This window comes from Rhinatrema bivittatum, chromosome 10 (assembly GCF_901001135.1).
Source record: "Rhinatrema bivittatum chromosome 10, aRhiBiv1.1, whole genome shotgun sequence".
Lineage (NCBI taxonomy): Eukaryota > Metazoa > Chordata > Amphibia > Gymnophiona > Rhinatrematidae > Rhinatrema > Rhinatrema bivittatum.
In genome coordinates, this window is record NC_042624.1 from 122,417,187 (window position 1) to 122,442,256 (window position 25,070).

The 25,070-nt window shown below is 44.3% G+C and overlaps 1 protein-coding gene across 4 annotated transcripts in view; it reads left to right on the forward strand.

The window, feature by feature from the left end:
- Positions 1-517: 517 nt before the first annotated feature.
- The window catches only part of LOC115100189 (BTB/POZ domain-containing protein 19-like), an 84,197-nt gene continuing 59,644 nt past the window's right edge, over positions 518-25,070 (forward strand). Inside the window, exons 1-4 of one of the 4 annotated variants that reach the window (XM_029618502.1) lie at positions 528-876; positions 9,502-9,604; positions 22,573-22,810; positions 23,933-23,986. In XM_029618502.1, coding sequence (XP_029474362.1) covers positions 9,597-9,604; positions 22,573-22,810; positions 23,933-23,986 — 300 coding nt within the window. In that variant the 5' untranslated portion in view covers positions 528-876; positions 9,502-9,596. Of the gene's footprint in view, positions 877-9,501; positions 9,605-22,572; positions 22,811-23,932; positions 23,987-25,070 lie in introns of all 4 variants that reach the window. The other 3 variants (XM_029618500.1, XM_029618498.1, XM_029618499.1) reach the window with 3 other exon arrangements.

Sequence of the window (25,070 nt, forward strand, 5' to 3'; positions counted from 1 at the left end):
GCCCCTGGGAGTGAGATAACAAGAAATAGATCAACTACTAGGGATCTGCCGGATACTTGTGACCCGCACTGGCCACTGTGGGAGACAGGATGCTGGCCTCCATGGACCCAGCATGGCACTTCTTACGTTCACAGTAGTTTCTAGTTTGGGCTAAACTAAGAAGTACTGTATATGCTCTACATTAAGTCAGTATCTTTTGTTTAATATTTTGTAGTCAGGCGCAATTTTTCGTAGTTGTGCATTTTGTTTGGACACTTGGGTCTTTCCTTTTGGGTAACACCTTTAAAGCCCTATATTAGCATGAAAATGTGCATCCCTAGACCATGATTTACTAAGCTTTCGCTCTCACGTCTGTGCCTAAGAGTAGGGTTGCCCGTTTCGGACTCGCCCTTAACTTGAGGCCTGGAGCTCGGCGGTCTCATTTGCATAGATTTACATATTAAATAACGCTGAAAGTGGGACTGAATAGGTGCGCGCGTACGCACAGGGCTGCGTTGGTTTATTTATCTGCTGCCTAAGCCAAGGCCCTGGGCGACGAACGAGTCGACATTCATACAAAACAGCAAGACAAAAGCCGACACAAAAGGAAAAAAGGACCAGAGTTTATTATTTTTAAAGCTGGGTTAATCCCGTGAGATAAAGGTTCCTGCCAGGCCCAGCCTCCTGGGTGGCTCCTGCCGTTTCCATGGTAACCGCGAGGCCTGCTCCTTCCCGGGCGACCTCCGCAACTCCCCGCTTTATTTCTCGCCCCGGCCCGAGCGCGATCTCCGCAGGCTCTGCCATGGCCGCCGCCGCCACCGCCTCGCGCCGTCTACGCGGGGACACCGCCTCTTTTACCGCCGCCCTTCGAAGCCTCGTTAACAACCCGCAGTTCAGGTGAGCCTTGGTGGCAGAGTGGAGCTAGGAAAGGCCGGGGATCCGCAGCATGGAGCAGGCCGCGTCGCCCCCCGGGCTAAAGCTCAGAAAGCCTTGAGAGAAACATCTTGCAGTTCTACGGAGAAGGGTTTAGGAGCAGAAGAAGGTGCAAGAAACGCCGTCAGTGCTGAATGCTAACACGATAAAAACTAACTATAAGTTTATAACGGTCCCTTAGCAGACAAATGAACAGAAAGTAAAAAAAAAAAAAATGCAGCCCAAGATAACTCGTACAGCACAGATTCCCGACTTTAAAATGCACGGTCTGCCCTAATTATCAGACTCTGCATTATTAAAGCTATAGCGTGCCTGTCCCTGAGAGCTTAGAGTCCGAGACCAGGGAGGTGGCAAGGACAGAGCGTCTCCAAGGCTTTGTTATTCAAAAGCAATGCAATCTGTTCTGATTTATCCACCTTAAGGGTTAAAATAGGATTTAAAAACAATTGCAATGTTACTGGGCTGCCCTTTGCACCTGGTTGACCTCAAAATGTCAGTGAAAATGTATTTATCAAGCAGCTTGGACAGGTGCAGATGAAGAAGTGTTGTTGAGAAATAGAAAATTAAAGGCACAAAATAACTAACGAGAGAGCGTTCACAAAGCTTGGGAGCCCAGTACCTGAAAGGTGAGATCTATGGGGCATGAGAGGACAGTGCACCTTGTACTTTTGTAAGGCTCACTTTATGGTTGGGCACTTTTGGTCTGACCCAGTATGGCATATCTTTTGAGCGCTCTATGGAAAAAATCTCTGCTAAGCCAATGTGTTCTAGCTTATTGTGAACTTTTGGACAGTGATATTTTTGGAAAGTATTATGTACAAGTACCGCTTTTCAGCCAAGGTAAAGGTGCAGGTGGCTGGCTGTGACTGTACAGGAAGGAGTTTCTGTTGTAGGAATAAATCTTCAGGAGTTTGGTGATGCAGAAGGAGACTGAACAATACTGTTTCCTCTGTACAGGAAATATGCAGAAGACATAACTGCAGCTGGTTGTGGAATAAATCAGTAAATTACAGACGATGATGTCATACACAGAGCAGGTGCTTTTCATGGCACTGTTAAGTCTGAAATTGTCAGTTCTCCCTCTTTTGGTTAGATGTATGAAGTATTTTTCCAGATATACTAAAAGGAAAATCTGGCTGTTGGACGAACAGCATTCCTTTATATTTGGTCAGTAAAAATTAAAATATTTATCTTTCTTCTCCCCTCCCCCGATCCACTCCCGTGCAGAGAAATAGGGAGAACAGTGTCTTCTCTTCTTGTCGGAATCTCCCTGACAGCACACACGTGCAAATCAAGAAATTCCCCTGTTTTATTTGGTTTGGATAATAAGATATTGAAACAGGCGGAGAGCAGCTATCTTCTTATTGAAGGATTTTACAGCCTGTTTCTTTGGCTTGGCCCTGCACACTGATTACAGTCTGAAGGCGGGACAGCTCTTATTTAGCGAAGTAAAGGGAAGAACGGATAAAATGTACTGGGCAGTGTTTTGCATGTCTGGGTGAAGTGAGAGAAAAGGCACAGTGCATTATCAGGCATTTCCTCTCTCTCTCTAACACGAAAACCATATCCTGATTTCAGTACCTGAAAGAGATTTTCATGGTGCTAAATAAAAAAGTGACTTGCTGATGGAAAAACCTGTGGTTACCAGACTTATTTTTACAGCTTGCCAAACTCCCACGCTTTGTAACAGCCACGAAACCATTCTCTGAAGTCAGCACTAATTGCTGGCTCCTTAGTCATTTTTTTCTGTGCTTTCTTGCATTGCAGGCAAGTAGAAGGCTGCATTCATAGCAGCCTAGGTGTTGCTTACAAGGGGGATGTATACGTTGTTGAATAAAAGAATCTGCAGATATTTGAGCAATATGTAGAAACTATAAAAATGTGTTTCATGTTTATGGTGGCATTAGGTGTATGCAACAGTGTATTGTGATGGAAAGGGTTCACATACAATATGTCTGCCCAGGAGGAGAGCTTATGATATTTGTATACTTAGACTTCCTGAATTGGTGCAACATGCTCCCTCTCTGGCCTTATTAAAATCAAGTGTAAAAACTCACCTTTTTGAAACTTCTCACAGACTCTTGTTTATCATGACTAGATTATAAATGCCGTGTATCTGTACAGTGCTGTGTATATCTACTTACTAGCGCTTTAAAATAATAAATAGTAGTAGTTCTTTTTTCACTGGGTACAATCATGACTTATCCAAATTAATATTTGCATCAGAAAGGGAAACAAAAATGACTTTAAATGGTCTATAAGAATTATAAATGAATAAATCTTCAGCAAGTATATACATTTAGATGGCGATGATGAAAGGTTTCTAATGTAAACCAAAATGTACTTTTTTTTGTTTAATTTTTGTTATTTTTTTATCTTAATCTGAACATAAGAAATTGCCATGCTGGGTCAGACCAAGGATCCATCAAGCCCAGCATCCTGTTTCCAACAGAGGCCAAACCAGGCCACAAGAACCTGGCAATTACCCAAACACCAAGAAGATCCCATGCTACTGATGCAATTAATAGCAGTGACTATTCCCTAAGTAAACTTGATTAATAGCAGTTAATGGACTTCTCTTCCAAGAACTTATCCAAACCTTTTTTGAACCCAGCTACACTAACTGCACTAACCACATCCTCTGGCAACAAATTCCAGAGCTTTATTGTGCACTGAGTGAAAAAGAATTTTCTCCGATTAGTCTTAAATGTGCTACTTGCTAACTTCATGGAATGCCCCCTAGTCCTTCTATTATTCGAAAGTGTAAAGAACTGAGTCACATCTACTCGTTCAAGACCTCTCATGATCTTAAACATCTCTATCATATCCCCCCTCAGTCATCTCTTCTCCAAGCTGAAAAGTCCTAACCTCTTTAGTCTTTCCTCATAGGGGAGCTGTTCCATCCCCTTATCATTTTGGTTGCCCTTCTCTGTACCTTCTCCATCGCAACTATATCTTTTTTGAGATGTGGTGACCAGAATTGTACACAGTATTCAAGGTGCGGTCTCACCATGGAGCGATACAGAGGCATTATGACATTTTCCATTTTATTAACCATTCCCTTCCTAATAATTCCTAACATTGTTTGCTTTTTTGACTGCCGCAGCGCACTGAGCCCACGATTTCAATGTGTTATCCACTATGACGCCTAGATCTCTTTCTTGGGTGGTAGCACCTAATATGGAACCTAACATCGTGTAACTACAGCAAGGGTTATTTTTCCCTATATGCATCACCTTGCACTTGTCCACATTAAATTTCATCTGCTTTATATCTGCTTTATATCTGCTTTATATCTTATGTATGAGGTATCCTCTCCCCGGCGATCGACCCGACCCTAGGCGTTTTCGCTACAATTTCTGTGTACTTATTGGTTTCCTTTGATGCCCAATGAGCTTCTGCCGCTTCGGAGGGGTCGAGGCCGCCTGCTCGACATCGGCCGTGTTTCGACAACTGTCTGCTTCAGGGACCTCGGAGGGATCTTCTTTTTTATCATTCACCTCGTGATTTCAAGCATTCTAAAGCACATATAATTTTGTTCTTTGACAGTCATCTGGGGGGCATTCTATGTGGGGTACAGTGATTTGGCTAATAGCCGATTTTTAGCAAGTTAGCTGAGCGGCTCTAAAGTTATCCGCGTGACCTGGCCTTTTGCTGAGCGGCTCTAAAGTTATCCGCGTGACCCGGCCTTTTGCTGAGCGGCTCTAAAGTTATCCGCGTGACCCGGCCTTTTGCTGAGCGGCTCTAAAGTTATCCGCGTGACCCGGCCTTTTGCTGAGCGGCTCTAAAGTTATCCGCGTGACCCGGCCTTTTGCTGAGCGGCTCTAAAGTTATCCGCGTGACCCGGCCTTTTGCTGAGCGGGTCTAAAGTTATCCGCGTGACCCGGCCTTTTGCTGAGCGGGTCTAAAGTTATCCGCGTGACCCGGCCTTTTGCTGAGCGGCTCTAAAGTTATCCGCGTGACCCGGCCTTTTGCTGAGCGGGTCTAAAGTTATCCCCGTGACCCGGCCCTTTGCTGAGCGGCTCTAAAGTTATCCGCATGACCCGGCCCTTTGCTGAGCGGCTCTAAAGTTATCCGCGTGACCCGGCCCTTTGCTGAGCGGCTCTAAAGTTATCTACATGACCCGGCCTTTTGCTGAGCGGCTCTAAAGTTATCCGCGTGACCCGGCCTTTTGCTGAGCGGCTCTAAAGTTATCCGCGTGACCCGGCCCTTTGCTGAGCGGCTCTAAAGTTATCCGCGTGACCCGGCCTTTTGCTGAGCGGCTCTAAAGTTATCCGCGTGACCCGGCCCTTTGCTGAGCGGCTCTAAAGTTATCTACATGACCCGGCCTTTTGCTGAGCGGCTCTAAAGTTATCCGCGTGACCCGGCCTTTTGCTGAGCGGCTCTAAAGTTATCTACATGACCCGGCCTTTTGCTGAGCGGCTCTAAAGTTATCTGCGTGACCTGGCCCTTTGCCATTTCCTTTGGTTTCCTTTCTCCCTCCCCTCTTTTTTGGGGTCTAAATGTTTAATTTAAAAGACAATTGTCTAACTTTGGAATGTGTTCTTCTCTTTTCTTTGTATAAGGACTGTCTCTTGACCAGTGTTTCTGGAGTCTGATATGCCTGCTGCTTGTGTGGAATAAAAATGTAAAGAAGTTATTGGACACATGCGGTGATCTCATAAGCCACCTTTTCCATTCAGAAAGTAGGCTAAAACGGAGCGGTGGCAGTACATTTCCTTGTGATAAACTGTTCCACTGTGGGTGCCCAGTGACTGCGTCTTCCTGCAAGTTCACCACAGGAGTGACGGTTTAGTTTTCAGTAACTATTTGGATCACAGGACTAGAAACAAAAAACATGACGGCAGAAAAAGACCATATGGCCTCTCCAGACTGCCCATCGCTGCTTCAGAGAGCCCCTGCATTCCTCCCATCTTCTCTTGAAGAAACATAGAAAAGCTCTTGCATGCTAAGCGAGCGAATCCCCCTGTTCTTGCAGCAATACATTTTTTAATATATCTGTAGCATATGGTCTGGGAGGGGTGCATGGCTAACTCAAGCGCATTATGGGATGAATGTTAATTTAGTATGGGGAGCTGCTGATTATGCATTCTTATAGAATACCTTCTGTGCCTTCCTGAGACAGGAATGATAATGTCACTGATGATTTGCCTGGAGTGCATTCCTGAATGAGTTTGTGCTATACAGAGGATGGGTAGAAGCGCTATGGTAATATTGTAGGGGGATTAGGAGGAACGGTTTGTCGTTGTGCAGTGGACACCCCTGAGGGAGCAGATAGAAGGAGAAGTTGCTTGGCAGCTCAGTTTCACTACCAAAAATCACAATTCTGCATTTAGGGGCCGATGTAATAAGGTGCACTGAATTTAGTGCAGGTTTCTACTCCTGTTTTAGGGTGCATTTTCCACAGTAAGTTAAGCCTCCTATGTAATAGGAGTAAAAAGCAGTGCTAAAGGTCGCAGGAATGCATACAAATCCCAGACATTTAGTTATTCTCTAGCAATGCAGGGAGCTGCACCAAAGGGAAGATCACTTAAAGCACATCTGCTCCTGGGTCAGAGCAGGAGTAAAACTTAACTCATGTTTCTGCTGGCCATGTTCTACTATTGCTGCACCCTTTCTGGTAGTGTCTGTCTGATTCAGCCATCAGAAATATGAGTTTATTCTGAACAGTATGCAGTGGCGCATTGTGGCCCAATGGTACTGCATGTGAGATTCTGCCCAAGTGAAATGAAAGAGGCGTGAGCAACTGCAGCCCACAGGTTTCAACTCTTTTGTGCCCAAGTAGGGATACACAGCATCAAAAGTGCATGCTGTTCATCTTTAGAGGCACTGCCCAGAGATTTTACGTGGGTTGCCTTGTCCAAATGCCTTTGCATTCAAGATTGTCCCAGGTTGGGATTGCAGCACCAATCTTGCAGGCAAGACCATTTTAGTCACACTTATAAGAACATAAGATTTGCCATACTGGGTCACACCAAAGGTCCATCAAGCCCAGTATCCTGTTTCCAAGAGTGGCCAATCCAGGTCACAAGTACCAGGCAGAATCCCAAGGGGTAGAGAGATTCCAAGCTGCTTATCCCAGGGATAAGAAGTGGATTTCCCCAAGTCCACCTTAATAATGGTTTACGGACTTTTCCTCCAGGAACATGTCCAAACCTTTTTTTAAATTCAGATATACTAACATTTTTTACCGCATCCTCCAGCAATGAATTCCAGAGCTTTATTATGCCTTGAGTAAAAAAAAAAGTCTCTTATTAGTTTTAAATGTATTTATTTATTTAATGGTTTTATATACCAACATTCATCAATGATATCACATCGGTTAACAGTAAACAATAAACTACGCTTAAGTTGCGTTTGACAAGAAACAGGAGAACAAATATATGCAATATATTACCCAGTAACTTCATTGTCTCTCCTGGTCTTTGTACTTTTCAAAAGAGTAAACAACTGATTAACGTTTACTCGTTCCTTTCCACTCATTATTTTATAAACCTCTATCATATCCTCCCCTCATCGTCTCTTCTCCAAGCTGAACAGCCCTAACCTCTTTAGCCTTTCTTCATAGGGGAGCTGTTCCATCCCCTTTATCATTTTGGTCACCCTTCTCTGTGCCTTTTCTAAATCTGCTATATCTTTCTTGAGATGCGGTGATCAGAACTGCAAACAATATTCAAGATGAGGATGCACCATGGAGTGATACAGAGGCATTATGATATTCTCTGTTTTATTCTCCATTCCTTTCCTAATAATCCCTATATCTCTATTTGCTTTCTTGGCTGCTGCTGCACACTGAGCAGAAGATTGCAAGGTATTTTCAACGATGATGCCTAGATCCTTTTCCTAATGTGGAACCTTGCATTTTGTAGCTATAGTTTGGGTTATTCTTCCCTAAGTGCATCACTTTGCACTGTTCACATTAAATTTCATTTGTCATTTGCATGCCCAGTCTCCAAGGTCTTCTTGCAATTTCTCACACTCTTCTTGTGATTTACAACTTTGAATCATTTTGTGTCGTCAGCAAATTTGATTACCTCATTTGTTCCCTTTCTAGATCATTTATAAATATATTAAAAAGCTGTGGTCCCAGAACAGACCCAGTAGCATTCCACTATTAACCCTTCTCCATTGGGAAAATTTACCATTTAGCCCTACTCTCTGTTTTCTATCTTTTAACCAGTTGGCAGTCCATAATAGGACACTGCCCCCTATCCCATGAGATTTTAATTTCCTAAGACGTCTCTCATGAGAAACTTTTGTTAAATGCTTTCTGGAAATCCAGATACACCATATCAACTGGCTCACCTTTATCCACGTTTGTTCACACCCTCAACAAAAAGTAGCAGATTGGTGAGGCAAGACTTCCTTTGGCTAAATTCATGCTGCCTTTGTCCCATTAAACTATGCCTATCTATATGTTCAGCAATTTTATTCTTTATGATAGTTTCTGCTCTTTTTCCTGGTACAGACATCAGACTCGCTGGTCTGTAGTTTCCTGGATCATCCCTTGATTCCTTTTTAAAAATTGGCATTACATTGGCAGCCCTCCAGTCTTCAGATACCATAGACAATTTTAATTATAGTTTGCAAATTACTATTAGCAAGTCTGCAAATTTCATTTTTCAGTTTTTGGTACTCTGGAATGTATACCATCTGGTCCAGGTGATTTAAGAACATAAGAAGTGCCATACTGGGTCAGACAGAGGGTCCATCAAACTCAGCATCCTGTTTCCAATATTGGCAAATCCAAGACACAAGTACCTGGCAAGTACCCAAACATTAAATAGATCCCATGCTACTAATGCTGGTAATAAGCAATAGCTATTCCCCAAGTCAACTTGATTAATAGCAGTTAATGGACTTCTACTCCAGGAACTTGTCCAAACCTTTTTTAAAGCAGCTAAGCTAACTGCCTTAACCGCAACCCCTGGCAATGAATTCCAGAGCTTAATTGTGCGTTGAGTGAAAAAGAATATTCTTCGATTTGTTTTAAATGTGCTACTTGCTAATTTCATGGAGTGCTCTCTAGTCTTCTGTTATCTGAAAGAATAAACAACCGATTCACATTTTACTGGTGATTTGCTACTCCTTCACAGACTTTTTACTTCAAATGTACCTGAAAGGGTTTTTTTTGTTTTTTTTAAGTAAAAAGCCTGTAAGGGAGTCATTTGGACCATTAGATGAGCAAAGAATAAAAGGGACACTTAGGGATGACAAAGCCATAGCAGACACACTAAATTAATTATTTGCTTTGGTCTTCGCTGAGGAAGATGTAAGAGAGATACCCATGCCAGAAATGATATTCAGAGGTGATGATTCAGTAGAACTGAAACAAATCTCAGTGTACCTGGAGGATGTAATAGGGCAAATTGGCAAACTTAAGAGTAGCAAATCCCCTGGACCAGATGGTATACATCCCAGAGTGCTGAAAGGACTGAGAAATGAAATTGCAGACCTGTTATTAGTAGTTTACAAATTATCATTAAAGTCATCTATGGTACCTGAAAACTGGAGGATTGCCAATGTAGTTTCCTGGATCACAATGTCCTTCTAACTTCAAGCACCTTCCTCCCTATTTTTCTGCATTAGTGGGATCCGCCAAGTACTGTGACTTGGATTGGCCCCTGTTGGAGACTGGATGCTGGACTCGATGGACCTTAGCCTCATCCAGCCTGGCACTTCTTATGTTCAGGTTAACTCACATTTTATAACATTTTTTTTAATGTAGTCTGCTTTTATTACTCCAGCTTGATTTGCATCCTATTATGTTAAATGATATGATATGTTAAATTATACGCTTTGATAAGTTACATGTACTATATGTTCAAGTTATAACACATTTCATATTAAATTCCCTTCACTGTTCTATGTAACGCTCCTTAGCAAATTTTTTAGTTATATTGTAAACCGGTGTGATTTGTACTTGTACAGGAACTCCGGTATAGAAAAAAAAAAAATAAATAAATATTAGCTTAACGATGTCCACAGAACAGGAAAGAGACCTCTGGGTGATTACCTGGAATGATCTGAAGGTACTGGCACAAGGAGCCAGAGGGAAGTTAGGGTGGATTGCGTTTACCAATATATATAAAAAAAAAATAAATAGTGGGAGAGGCATAACTGGTTAGGAAAAAGGAAGTGATTGTACTGATCTGACTCCAGTTCTGGAGGCTGACTCCGGAAGGATATAGACAGAGTGGAGGCAATGCAGAGAAAGGCAACCAAAGTGGCAGAGGGTCTGCACTGGAAGCCTGCGAGATATAAATATATAAACCTTCGAGGGGAGATTCAGATAGTGAAAAGCAAACCTGGTTAAAGGGGAGGAAGGGGGCTCTGATATGAGGCTCCAAGGAGCAACGTCTTGACAGAAAGGGGGATGGATGCCTGGGACATCTTCCCGGCGTGGGTGATGGAGGCTAAACTGGTAGCAGACTTCAAGAAGGCACGGGATAAGCACAGGAGATCCTTGGTGCAAAGACAGTGATGAGTTATCAGAAGAATTAATTAGCCTGGCAGGCTGCAAGGCAAGTAATAGCCAGAAGTAGAAGTCCTAGCAGACATGCAGGTTGTCACATAAATGGGTCTGTCTGGCAGTCTATGCTGGCTGTTTGGATAACGGCTGTGCTGGTGGCTGTTTGGATTATTATGGATGGACATGCTGGGGAAGGATGCTGCGAGTGAACCTAAAAGGAGATCCTGCACGATCATCTGCCAGTGGAGGAAGAGGAGTCCTGGATACGCAGCATGGCTGGCAGCTGGGATATATCCTTGGTAGCGTGGCCAGACTGGATGGCTCGGTCGTTCTTCTCCTGATGGCCTGGAATATATAACGTACCCTAGTGAGCTGGGAAGGCCGGCTGGCTGTTTCCGAGTTGGCTCAGGTTGGCGTTGTTGGTGATGCTGGAAGGGCAGTGTTTGGTTGTGAAGAGTTTTTTGTTGGCTTCCCCTTCTGCGTGCATTTTTCACATCCTGCTCACGGTGAGTCAGAGCGCTCCTGCCTCTTCCTTTTGTTAGCTCAGTGGTGGACTTTCCATTGACTGATCTATGAAAAGTGAGAGTCTCAGAGCGCTGTGTTCAGGAGCCGCCCCAGCATGCGTTCCAGTGCGTAGCATGGAAGAGGCATAGGGGAACACCCAGCATCACAAAGGAGTGGTTAGAGCTGCTTAGGCATTTCTGGTACCAGGTAGATGCATCCAACATCGCCGGCGCAGCGTATCCACGGGGTGAGGGTGGGGGTCACTTTTCTGTTTCTTTGTTTAGTGCGGTCGTTCCCAACCATTGTTTTATGCTGTGGCACAGCCAGCACTGGGGTCGCTTTGTCAGGGCACGCCATCACCCTCCCTTCCCTCTTACCCCTTGGCATCAGCATCATCCCCTGCTCTTCTCCACTCCCTGACATCTTCACTGTCCTTTCTCTCCCTCCCCCACCTCCTGCCCCTCTCCACTGGAGCTCACCTCCTTCCTTTGTCCGCTGAGCCCTGCAATGTCGGGAATCTGCGCTGGTCCTGCACAGCTCTGACTTTAGCAGAAAGAGGAGGTGGCAGCAGCTAAGGAGCATTGCTTTCTGACTGTGGCTGACAGGAGGCCATTGTGCAAAGGATTTGGGGGTTGGGGGGGGAGTGGCAGCCGTGACCTGCTCCCGCTTTCTGTCTACACACTCGTTTTGCCTTGATTAGAGTGTGAGCTCTTCTGAGCATGCACTGCAGAGCTGCATACGTTGAGAGGCGCGCTAGAAGTGATAAGGGATAGTAGCAGCACTAGTTAGGAGCCTGTGGTGTAGGCATACAGTCATGTCATCATGAGATTGTAAACTACACACTCGTTTTGCCTTGATTAGAGTGTGAGCTCTTCTGAGCATGCACTGCAGAGCTGCATACGTTGAGAGGCGCTCTAGAAGTGATAAGGGATAGTAGCAGCACTAGTTAGGAGCCTGAGGTGTAGGCATACAGTCATGTCATCATGAGATTGTAAACTACACACTCGTTTTGCCTTGATTAGAGTGTGAGCTCTTCTGAGCATGCACTGCAGAGCTGCATACGTTGAGAGGCGCTCTAGAAGTGATAAGGGATAGTAGCAGCACTAGTTTAGGAGCCTGTGGTGTAGGCATACAGTCATGTCATCATGAGATTGTAAACTACACACTCGTTTTGCCTTGATTAGAGTGTGAGCTCTTCTGAGCATGCACTGCAGAGCTGCGTACGTTGAGAGGCGCTCTAGAAGTGATAAGGGATAGTAGCAGCACTAGTTAGGAGCCTGAGGTGTAGGCATACAGTCATGTCATCATGAGATTGTAAACTACACACTCGTTTTGCCTTGATTAGAGTGTGAGCTCTTCTGAGCATGCACTGCAGAGCTGCGTACGTTGAGAGGCGCTCTAGAAGTGATAAGGGATAGTAGCAGCACTAGTTAGGAGCCTGAGGTGTAGGCATACAGTCATGTCATCATGAGATTGTAAACTACACACTCGTTTTGCCTTGATTAGAGTGTGAGCTCTTCTGAGCATGCACTGCATCCTGCATACGTTGAGAGGCGCTCTAGAAGTGATAAGGGATAGTAGCAGCACTAGTTAGGAGCCTGAGGTGTAGGCATACAGTCATGTCATCATGAGATTGTAAACTACACACTCGTTTTGCCTTGATTAGAGTGTGAGCTCTTCTGAGCATGCACTGCAGAGCTGCGTACGTTGAGAGGCGCTCTAGAAGTGATAAGGGATAGTAGCAGCACTAGTTAGGAGCCTGTGGTGTAGGCATACAGTCATGTCATCATGAGATTGTAAACTACACACTCGTTTTGCCTTGATTAGAGTGTGAGCTCTTCTGAGCATGCACTGCATCCTGCATACGTTGAGAGGCGCTCTAGAAGTGATAAGGGATAGTAGCAGCACTAGTTTAGGAGCCTGTGGTGTAGGCATACAGTCATGTCATCATGAGATTGTAAACTACACACTCGTTTTGCCTTGATTAGAGTGTGAGCTCTTCTGAGCATGCACTGCATCCTGCATACGTTGAGAGGCGCTCTAGAAGTGATAAGGGATAGTAGCAGCACTAGTTAGGAGCCTGAGGTGTAGGCATACAGTCATGTCATCATGAGATTGTAAACTACACACTCGTTTTGCCTTGATTAGAGTGTGAGCTCTTCTGAGCATGCACTGCATCCTGCATACGTTGAGAGGCGCTCTAGAAGTGATAAGGGATAGTAGCAGCACTAGTTAGGAGCCTGAGGTGTAGGCATACAGTCATGTCATCATGAGATTGTAAACTACACACTCGTTTTGCCTTGATTAGAGTGTGAGCTCTTCTGAGCATGCACTGCAGAGCTGCATACGTTGAGAGGCGCTCTAGAAGTGATAAGGGATAGTAGCAGCACTAGTTAGGAGCCTGAGGTGTAGGCATACAGTCATGTCATCATGAGATTGTAAACTACACACTCGTTTTGCCTTGATTAGAGTGTGAGCTCTTCTGAGCATGCACTGCAGAGCTGCGTACGTTGAGAGGCGCTCTAGAAGTGATAAGGGATAGTAGCAGCACTAGTTAGGAGCCTGAGGTGTAGGCATACAGTCATGTCATCATGAGATTGTAAACTACACACTCGTTTTGCCTTGATTAGCTTGTGAGCTCTTCTGAGCATGCACTGCATCCTGCATACGTTGAGAGGCGCTCTAGAAGTGATAAGGGATAGTAGCAGCACTAGTTAGGAGCCTGAGGTGTAGGCATACAGTCATGTCATCATGAGATTGTAAACTACACACTCGTTTTGCCTTGATTAGCTTGTGAGCTCTTCTGAGCATGCACTGCAGAGCTGCATACGTTGAGAGGCGCTCTAGAAGTGATAAGGGATAGTAGCAGCACTAGTTAGGAGCCTGAGGTGTAGGCATACAGTCATGTCATCATGAGATTGTAAACTACACACTCGTTTTGCCTTGATTAGAGTGTGAGCTCTTCTGAGCATGCACTGCAGAGCTGCATACGTTGAGAGGCGCGCTAGAAGTGATAAGGGATAGTAGCAGCACTAGTTTAGGAGCCTGTGGTGTAGGCATACAGTCATGTCATCATGAGATTGTAAACTACACACTCGTTTTGCCTTGATTAGAGTGTGAGCTCTTCTGAGCATGCACTGCAGAGCTGCGTACGTTGAGAGGCGCTCTAGAAGTGATAAGGGATAGTAGCAGCACTAGTTAGGAGCCTGAGGTGTAGGCATACAGTCAAGTCATCATAAACTTCTTAAGTAGTGGAGTTAGCATGTTATCTGTTTTTTTAAATTACATAAATAGAATGAAAACAGCATTTTGGGAGTTGTGTAAAGCAGGGCTGGGATGAAGTCCTGAAGGGCGATGCAGTATTCTAACATTAGTGGGGCCTGACAACTGATTTTTGTCAGTAATTAGCATTAGAGTAACAGGGGTGAATTAATTGGTGTGGTGGGGAGGCGGGGGTTGCTCTGAGTGTAGGGTTAGGATCGGGTTAGGGATAGGGTTAGGATCGGGTTAGGATAGGGATAGGGTTAGGATCGGGTTAGGATAGGGTTAGGATCAGGTTAGGATAGGGTTAGGATCGCTCCATTCAGGTTACCCCTATGCAGAAACTAGCACCAAAAGTTACCACAGGTTACTCTGGTTCTTCATTTTCTGTCTCTAGCCACTAGGAATCCTCTGTGTTTATCCCAGGTCCTTCTGAATTCTGTTACTATTCTTGTGCTCGTCACCTCTTCTGAGACGGCATTGCAGGCAGCCACCACCCTGTCTGTGAAAAAATGCCCACTCCTCCGAGCTTCATATCACGACCCCTAGTCCTACAGCTTCCTTTCCATTGCAACAGGTTTGTTTCTTGTGCAATTTTATTCTCTTTCAGAGATATCAAATTTGGTATCCTATCCCTCTGAAGTGCCTCTGTCCTCTCTCTCTTCCTTTTGGCTGCTGGTGGTGACGAGCACCATGCAGTGCAGGCAGCTGGATGCCAGGGTAACGGCCTCGCTAGTTTTGGCAGGAGCTTGGATATTAAGTTGCTGGTAAGCCAAGAGAGATGGCAGGAATGAACACAGTTTGTATGCTCATCTACGCATGATGGTAAAGAACCAGAGAGGAAGAAAACAAAAACTGATTTGCATAAGGAGCAACTGGACATACCCTTAGCAATGTGGACTGGGATAACTGGACAGACTGGATGGGCCAATTGGTCTTTATCTGCTGACAATTTATTTTATTTTATTAGTTCTGTTAGACTTATCGGCAGCGTTTGATACTGTCGATCATCCTATTCTGTTAGACCGGTTAATGGAAATAGGGCTAACAAATAATACATTAAAATGGTTCTCCTCCTACTTAAAAAACAGACAGTTTCAAGTCAAAATCAAAAATAAGACTTCAGACAAACTTGAATTAAATACAGGAGTTCCTCAAGGATCTTCGTTATCGGCTATATTATTTAACATATTTAACATATATATGGTACCAATTGTCAATTCTTAAGTCTAACCCATTATATATATGCCGATGACATACAAATTCTCATTCCAATTGAATTGATACTTAAACTTACTTGTAACAAACATGAAACTAATGCTAAACATGGAAAAAACAGAAATTATACTGTTGGACAGGAGACATGGATGCACTGAACCCACATCCATTACTCTGGAAGACAATACCACCAAGCTTCAAATAACCAATAATGCAAGAGATTTAGGAGTAATCATAGACTCCGAGCTGTCTTTAAGGAATCATATAGCTAATAAACTTAAAGATGGATACAACAAACTGCATACTTTAAAATGACTAAAACCTTTATTGGATGAAAACAGCTTCAGAACAGTACTTCAGTTATTACTATTCGCTAATATTGACTACTGCAATACCCTTCTTCTGGGTCTTCCTCAAACTCCTATTCATCCCCTCCAAGTTTTTCCGAATGCCACAGCACGGATCCTTACAAACACTAGAAAATACGACCATATTACACCAGTTTTGATCAAACTACATTGGCTACCCATTAACCAATGCATAGAGTATAAAACTCTATGCATTATTCATAAAATGTTATACCGGGAGCCACTGAATGGCTTAATGCCTCAGTTAGATTATACACTCCAAAAAGAAACCTGCGTTCAAGTAATAAGGTATTGCTCACTATTCCAGCAATACATTCAGCACGACTAACGCAAGTGAGAAACAGAGCGATATCTATAGCCGGGCCTAAAATATGGAACAAATTACCTGAAAAGCTAAGACTCCAACAAAATATACGAGATTTCAAAAAAGACCTTAAAACATGGCTATTTTACAAAGCATACACTGAATATGAGCAAACTCAGTAGTATAACATCCAACAGGGAGCAAGAACAAACCTAGCATTAAATGAATAGCAGCTGCTTTTTATTTGTCTTATTTATTTCATTTATTATTTTAGTTTTTTTAATTAATGCATGTGAGTATTTTAAATGTATTCCTTTTTAAGCTACAAGTTCTATTATTTCCAAATCTATTATAAAATAATGTTTTATTATAATATATTTATTGTATTTACTGTATTTTATCTCTTATTTACTTTTATTGATTTTTGAACATTGTGTAAACCGTTGTGATGGATTTTATCTTAATGACGGTATAGAAAACCTGGTAAATAATTAAAATAAATAAAGCTCAATCTAAATAAATTAAAACTCTGAAAATATCAAATAAGTTAAACCTGGGGGTCTATGAGGCACATGGTTTGTGGATCAGGATATCTGATTGCTGTCCAAACAGATGTCCTGATCCACAGGGAGGAACCGCTTCATTGTGAAAGATGTCTGCAGATTGACTCCCTCAGGAAATAGGTGGCAAAACTCGGAGTGGAGGTAGGAAGACTGAGAAGTGTCCTGGAGAATGAGAACTATATTGATGAAATGATTATCGAGACATCAAAGATGGGAAAACTCAAGCAGAGGGAAAGGTGAAACGACCACAATATGACTGCTGGATCCAGATTACCTCAGCCACTAGCCCCTACACCCTGACTCCAGTTTCTCTCAAGCTGAAGAACCGGTATGCAGCCCTGGAAGCAGAGGAGGAGGAGGAACCTGCAAACTCCAAAGTTGCAGGCTCAATAACCATTGCATCTAGGTAGTGGTGGTTGGTGACTTGTTTGAAAGGAGCACGGAGGTATCCATCTGCTGATCAGACGTGTTTTCCTGGGAAGTGAGCTATCTGCTGGGTGCCAAAATCCAAGACGTAATAGAGAGAGTGCCAAAAATTCTATAGCCTACAGACAGCTATCTGCTCATCCATGTTGGGACAAGTGATGCTTCTAGGTAGCACATAGATCGTATCAAAAGTGATTTCATGGTTTCTGGGAGAGAGGGTAAAACAAATTGTTGCACAGATGGTATTGTCCTCCCAGTCAAGGCACAAGCAGGGAAGTTTGCGTTCTGAAGATGATTGCGTAAAGCATTTTACCTTCCTGGACCATGGGATATACTTTCAAGGACTGCAGAGCAGAGATGGAGTCGAGGAAGGGGCACAGGGTCTTACAGCATAGCTACTGAGCAGGGCCTTAAACTGGGATCCTCGGGGATGGGGGAACAAAGCCCTAAGTTAAATGAAAGTTCTCAGGTAAGTAATGTCACGGTTTTACCTGCTGTACAGCCTCACCGTGCCCTGATTCTATCTGCTATGATGCCTCCCTGCCAGCAGAGGCCTCCAGCGAGTTCTGCTCCCAGCTATCCCAGCCACCGCCTCACTGACCACATGACTCAGCAGTTCCTGCACTACTTAAGCCAGCCTGTCCAGTCCATCGATAGCTCTTCATCGAATCAGCTTCGCTCCCTAACCTGGCCACCTTGTTCTTGCTTTTCTGTCTTGCCTTGCAGCCTACTCAGCATTTTGTGCCTTGCCCAGTGGTCTTCCAGACCTTCTTGCCTCACTCTCTGGCTTCCCGAGCCTCCTTTCTTTGCTCTCTGGCCCCCCTGTTAGGGCATAAGGCTGGGAATGAGAACCTTTTGGCCTTTCTGTTCATTGTTGCCTGTTCTGTCTAGTTCAGTCCTGTCCAGTCCTTGTTCTCTCTTGCACCGCCCTATCCAGTTCCTGGTCTGTTTCCCTGACCTTGCCCTTATTGCTGGCTCAACTTTGATTATGTATCCAGTCCCAGTCGGTATTCATCCTTGTTGCTCTTCTCCTGCCACGTCCTCAGTATCACCTTAGCTTCCAGCTTTGTCTGTATCAAGCTCCTGCCAGCCCAACCTGTCTAGCCTGTCCAGTCTGCCTTGCTTTCACCATGATGTTCAGCTGTCAAAGCCAAGCCCTACCAGCCCACAAAACTCAAGGGCTCCACCTGCGGGGCAGGGGTGACTAAGCAGATGATAAACTCTAGTCCAGCCCTATAGTCCTGTACTGCCTTGAACTCCAACCCGGCACCCCATGACATAAAACATTAAATATGTTTTGTGTAGAATTGGGGAAAAAAGAGCATCATTTGGAAAGCTATGGACATTAATTTTCAGAATATGGGAAATAAAGTCCCAGATCTAGAGGCGGTCACGGAGACCGGGTACATGGAAAAACTATGATTGGGATAGTTATTCTGGCTACAGTCTATTTAGGAAGAAAGGGAAGAGGAGTGTCAGTATATACAATATAATATTAAAGCAGAATTGCTGGGCTTATGAGGTAAGGAGGAGGCCCTGTTGGTTAATGTGGAAAGCGTGTTTGGAGTCTAATATACAGACTTCACAAATGGAAGAAAGATGGTAATTTTGTCAATGTCCTCCATTACATTTCTATGGGGCCGATGCAATAATTTTCGTGGAAAGTGGGCACTGACTTTTCAGCACTCGCTTTCTTAACGCACAGCAAATACGGTAAAATAGGGGGATGAGACTTTTTGTTTGTTTTAGATAAGTTAGTGATAGGAGGGAGTATAAAAGTGGCATCGTGAGACTCGGGTAAAGCCGAGGAATAAAATAGAAGCTGATGAAGGAAAAGTGAAATAATTTAACAAATATTTCTATTCAATGTTCACTGTGGAAGGGCCAGGAGCAGGACCTCATAAAATGAACAAAAATAGGATTGGAAGTGAAATAAACCACAATCAGTTTTCAGAAACGTTTGTTTGTTTGTTTATTTATTTATTTAAAAACTTTTCTATACCGTTGCTAAGTTAAATACCGTCGCAACGGTTTACATGTAGGCACATATTTAATGTAGGTAAAAGTGTACTTATAGTACATTCTAACAGGTTTACATGTAGGCACATATTTAATGTAGGTAAAAGTGTACTTATAGTACATTCTAACAGGTTTACATGTAGGCACATATTTAATGTAGGTAAAAGTGTACTTATAGTACATTCTAACAGGTGCCGTCAAAGGTTCGGTTACAATATATCATTAGACATAGTCATTTAGCGAAGTAGTTCCCTTAGCGATAGTTTTGGTTCCTTGTAAACCGGGGTGATATGTATACTATACAGGAACCCCGGTATATAAATTCTTTAAATAAATATAAATTCTTTAAATAAATGACCAATTGTACCAAGGCACTTACACCGGTAGTTTTATCACACATAGTATTATAGTTATGGTTTATTGTGGTGGGGAGTTCATAGACTAATCTATTGTATAGTCCTAAGGACTGTGTGTCGGTGCCTTTCTGTCTTTTCCTGAAATATTTCTCTCTATTCTCTCGTTTCTTTGTAAAATGCTTGTTTAAAAAGCCATGTTTTTAGGTTTTTCTTGAATGTCTTGAGATCACTTTGTAGCCTGATCTCTGGAGGCATTGTGTTCCAGATTATGGGTCCTGCTAGTGATAGGGCTCTTTCTCTCACTAGTGTCAGTCTTGCTGTTTTAACTGTTGGGATGGTTAGGAGGGCTTTATTTGCTGAGCGGAGGTTCCTGTGTGGAACGTGTACCCGTAATGCTGTGTTCAACCAGTCTGATTTCTCATCATAAATTAGTTTGTGAATGATACAAAGGGTTTTGTATTTAATTCTGTGTTCAATTGGTAGCCAATGTAACTCTGCTAGGGTTTCAGTTATATGGTCCCTCCTTCTTTTTCCGGTTAGTATTCTAGCTGCTGTGTTCTGAAGTATTTGCAGTGGTCTTAATGTTGTATTAGGTAGTCCTAACTATACTTCTAGTGTGATGGGGCCAGATGGGGTACATCCAAAGGTTTTAAGGGAACTTAGAGCAGCTTCGCTGGTGACCTTTTCAGTGCCTCTTTAGAATCGGGAGTAGTTCGGAGGACTGGAGATGGGTGAATGTGGTTCCTATACACAAAACTGGAAGGAGGCTGGGAACTACAGGTCACTTAGTCTGACCTCCGTGGTTGAGCAAATTGATGCTCATTGCTAAAGCAGAGGAGAGTGCAGTTTCTAGAGTCCAATGGATTTGCAAGATCTGAGGCGTTTTACCAGAGATAGGTCTTGTTAGAATAATCTGATGAATTTCTTTGATTGGATGACCAGAGAGTTGGATCAGGTGAGAGGGCTGGATGTAGTAAGGCCTTTCACACGGTTCTGAATAGGCAACCTATAAATAAATTGAGTGCCCTTGGTATGGACCCTAATGTGGCTGGGTTAGAAAGTGTGTGAGTGGGAGATGGCAAAGAGTAGTGGTAAATGTTCACTCCAAGGAGGGGAGCGTTACTAGTTCTGTGCTACAGGATCAGTCCTTAGACTGGTTCTTTTCAAAATTTTCATCAACGACATTGCAGGTTTGTCTTTTTTTGTCAATGATACCAAAATCTGCAACAGGGTAGAGAGCCAGGAAGGTGTGGAAAACATGAGGACGGGTCTAGCGAAACTCGAGAAATGGTCTAGAGTACCAAAACGTGGAATATAAACTAAAAAAAAAAAAAGTAATTTAGGGTCTGGCACCTAAGATTTAATGCTAAAAAAATGCAGTTATGTATTTAGGCTGCAGAAACCCAAGTGAGATGTACTGTATAAGGGGTGAAATTCTAAGCATGAAAAAAGAGTGTGATCTGGGTGTGATTTGTCTGAAGATCATAAGGTGGCAAAACAGGTTGACAAGGTGATGGCAAAAGCCAGAAAGATGCTTGGGAGGAGTGGTCAGCAGAAAAAGGGAGGTGATATTGTCCCTGGCAAGATCTCATTTGGAATATTGTGCACAGATATGGAGACCACATTGTCACAAGGATATAAACAGGATGGAGCTGGTCCAGAGGGAGGCTGCTAAAATGATCAGTGGTCCTCATTCTAAAGCATAAGGGGATAGACTTAAAGATCTAAAGATGTGCACCCTAGAGGAACTTTGGGATAGGGGAGATATGTTAGAGACATTTAAATATTGTCTAGATTTCCATTCACAGGAGCAGGGCCTCTTTCAAACAAAAGGAGGCTGTAGAACAAGAGGTGATGGGATGAGGATGAAAGGGGATAGATTCAATAGTAATCTTAGGAAATATTTCTTTACAGAGAGAGTAATGGATGTATGGAACTGCTTCCCAATGGACAATATCTGAATTCAAGAAGAGATGAGGATCTCTGAGGGAGTGATAGGGATTGTAATCGTATGGATGGGCAGACTATGTAGGCCTTAATGGTCTTTATGTGCTATCATGTTTCTCTGTATGGATAAAGGGGATGGAACAATTCCCCTATGAGGAAAGGCTAAAGAGGTTAGGATTCTTCAGCTTAGAGAAGAGGCGGCTGAGGGGAGATGTGATAGAGGTTTATAAAATGATGAGTGGAATGGAAAGAGTAAAGGTTAATCAGTTGTTTACTCTTTCGAAAAGTACAAAGACCAGGGGGGACACAATGAAGTTTTTAGGTAATACATATAAAACTAATAAGAGAAATTATTTTTTCCTCGATGCATAATTAAGCTCTGGAATTCGTTGCCAGAGGATGTGGTGAAAGCTATTAATGTTATCTGCATTTAAAAAAGGTTTGGAAAAGTTCTTTAACCATTATTAAGGTGGATTTGGGGGAATACATTTCTTGTCTGTGGGATAAGCAGCTTGGAATCTTTCTACCCCTTGGGATCCTACCGGGTACTTGTGACCTGGCTTGGCCACTGTTGGAAACAGGATACCGGGCTTGATGGACCTTTGCTGTGGCCCAGTATGGCATGTTCTTATGTTCTTATAGCCAGACAGCAAATTCTTCCTACTTGGAAATGCCCAACACATGTACAGGGGGAAAAGGAGCATTAACAGAAGAGGCAAAGCATCTGGGGTAAGCTTGTAAGAGTCACTCAAACCCCTCACTCATTTCTTCTCCCTGGTCGATACTTCTCAGATAGGAGCTAGACATCTGATCAGCGTTGACTCAGGGGCATTATAGAGTAATAAAAGTAAGCTAATTCCTACCTCTACTGGTAATTTCTAAGTAAATGAGCTACCGACTCAGGTCCAGCAGCAGCCTCCACCTTTCACGTTCTCCAAAATGGAAAAGAGGAAGCTCAAAAAAGTTACCCATTGGTGTCCTGGCAGAAAATCATCAGTGGTGAGGTCATCAGGTGGCTTTAGTGACCTGGATGGAGTCTACTGACTCTCCTTACATTTTGAGATAATTTGTTCTTGCGTGTATTTCCTGGGGACTTTCAGATGTGTCCCGTGTGCTTGGCTGATGTCCTTCAGAAGAACGTTTTGAGAGTTGGCCGCCTGAGGTAGAAGCGCAGAGCCTCTTGACCTTCCTTTTGTGTTTGTCTTTGCATGTCTTGCTGCAGCGATGTGAAGTTTATCGTGGGGAAGGAGAAGCAGGAGATATGTGCCCACCGCTGCGTCCTGGCTGCCCGCTGCAGTATGTTCCATGCAATGTTCAAGCAGCCGGTGCAGTCCCCAGACGCCTCCCAGGACCAGGAGCCTGCGCAGGTCTCCATCATCCTGGGCGATGTGGAGCCTGAAGTCTTCCTGCCGCTCATCGAGTTCCTCTACACCAACTCTGTGACTCTCAACAGCCTGATTGTAAGTGCCCTGGTAGCAGAGAGCTGGGAAGAGGTTCGGTACTTCGGAATCCCACATGCAGCCTTTCTCGGCCGAGCGCACCGCCTAACCCGCGTCCACTACCCGTTATACTGTAAAGGGTTTAGCGAGTCGAAAACCCGCGTCCAACCCCCCCCCCCCCCAAACTAATAGCTTTCATCCCATGCAAATGCATGTGTGGAATGTGGAGAGGAAGAGAGAGAAAACGGACCAAGGTGGGAGTTGGAGAGGCTGTAGCCAGGGGAGGGTCATCTCCCTCTTTCACCCCCCCTCTGAATTTCATCCCCCAAAACTCAGAATCTGCCTCCCCTTTCTCCTTACTGAACCCTACTTCGGTTCCCATCCCTGATCCTCTTCCTCATCTCCTTAGCTCCTCGTGCTTTCCTCTCCGATTGATCCTACCACCCTTTCTTCTCCACAGTCCAGAGATCTCCTCTTTCTTACCTCCCCCCAACACTAATCCTTGAGATCCACCACCCATAAAACTCTCAGAGAAACAAAATAAATTCTGCAGACGCACAAGCATTCTTGGAGAACAAAATTATTTTTATTATGCAAAATTGTTGGGATATATGCAAATGTGCCACAGAATTTCAGAAACTTTGCTGCAGAATTTACTCCTGATTTGATCTCCAAGTTGGGTCTCCTGCTCCCCGGCTGAGCTGGGACTGGGGGTGCTGCAGAGGCAGTGCTCACAGCCTCCATGGTGGTCGCTCAGTTGTGACACCTTGTGGCTGGATTTACGGCTCGCAATTGCCAGGTTCTGCTGGAAGGCCACTGGTTGCAATGACTAGAGCAGGTGCATCAGGGGATATGAAATGAAGTGAGGATTCCAGCCCTGGAGGCTGAAAGGATCAGGAAGAAAGTGCCTGGTGAAAAAAAGAACGGAGCAGTGGATGAGGTGAGTTCTGGGAGGAATTTCCAGGTCCCTGCTGCCCTCCCTCACCTCCTCTAATCTGCCTCACAACAGCTTCGGTTAAATTAGTTAAGTCCTTATCAGATCTGAAAACCAATATTTTAGCCTGTGCTTTCCTGGCAGTCGCTAAAGGGTGAGGTCTCCTCTGGACTCTCTCCGACTTTGCTTATTTTGTCTCTGTCCGCTAGGCCCTGGAAGTGCTGACCTCGTCTGTGGAGTATGGGCTGAATGACCTGAGGAAGGTAAGAGGATTCCCCCATGCCTGGCTAGGCACGGGTAGCTAAGGAAACGTGAGGCAATGAGCACCTGTCCCGGTGATATGTTCTGAGGTGTGTGTGAGTGTGCGTGTGTGTGCGTGAGGCAATGAGCACCTGTCCCTGGTGATATGTTCTGAGGTGTGTGAGTGTGCGTGTGTGTGTGTGAGGCAATGAGCACCTGTCCCTGGTGATATGTTCTGAGGTGTGTGTGAGTGTGAGTGTGCGTGTGTGTGTGTGAGGCAATGAGCACCTGTCCCTGGTGATATGTTCTGAGGTGTGTGTGAGTGTGTGTGTGTGTGTGTGTGTGTGAGGCAATGAGCACCTGTCCCTGGTGATATGTTCTGAGGTGTGTCAGTGTGCGTGTGTGTGTGTGAGGCAATGAGCACCTGTCCCTGGTGGTGTGTGTGAGGTGTGTGAGTGTGCGTGAGGCAATGAGCACCTGTCCCTGGTGATATGTTCTGAGGTGTGTGTGAGGTGTGTGAGTGTGCGTGTGTGTGTGTGAGGCAATGAGCACCTGTCCCTGGTGATATGTTGTGAGGTGTGTGTGAGGTGTGTGAGTGTGCGTGTGTGTGTGTGAGGCAATGAGCACCTGTCCCTGGTGATATGTTGTGAGGTGTGTGTGAGGTGTGTGAGTGTGTGTGTGTGTGTGAGGTGTGTGTGTGTGTGCGTTAGGCAATGAGCACCTGTCCCTGGTGATATGTTGTGAGGTGTGTGAGTGTGCGTGTGTGTGTGTGTGAGGCAATGAGCACCTGTCCCTGGTGATATGTTGTGAGGTGTGTGTGAGTGTGTGTGTGTGTGTGAGGTGTGTGTGTGTGTGCGTTAGGCAATGAGCACCTGTCCCTGGTGATATGTTGTGAGGTGTGTGTGTGTGCGTGTGTGTGTGTGTGTGCGTGAGGCAATGAGCATCTGTCCCTGGTGATATGTTCTGAGGTGTGTGTGAGGTGTGTGTGCGTGTGGTGTGTGTGCGCCCGTGGGAGGGAGTGAGGGCCTCTACCTGCCTCGGAGAATTCTGACCTGGATTTGAACCGTTGAGGGAACAGAAACTTGTCTGGGCAAGTTCACCATTCAT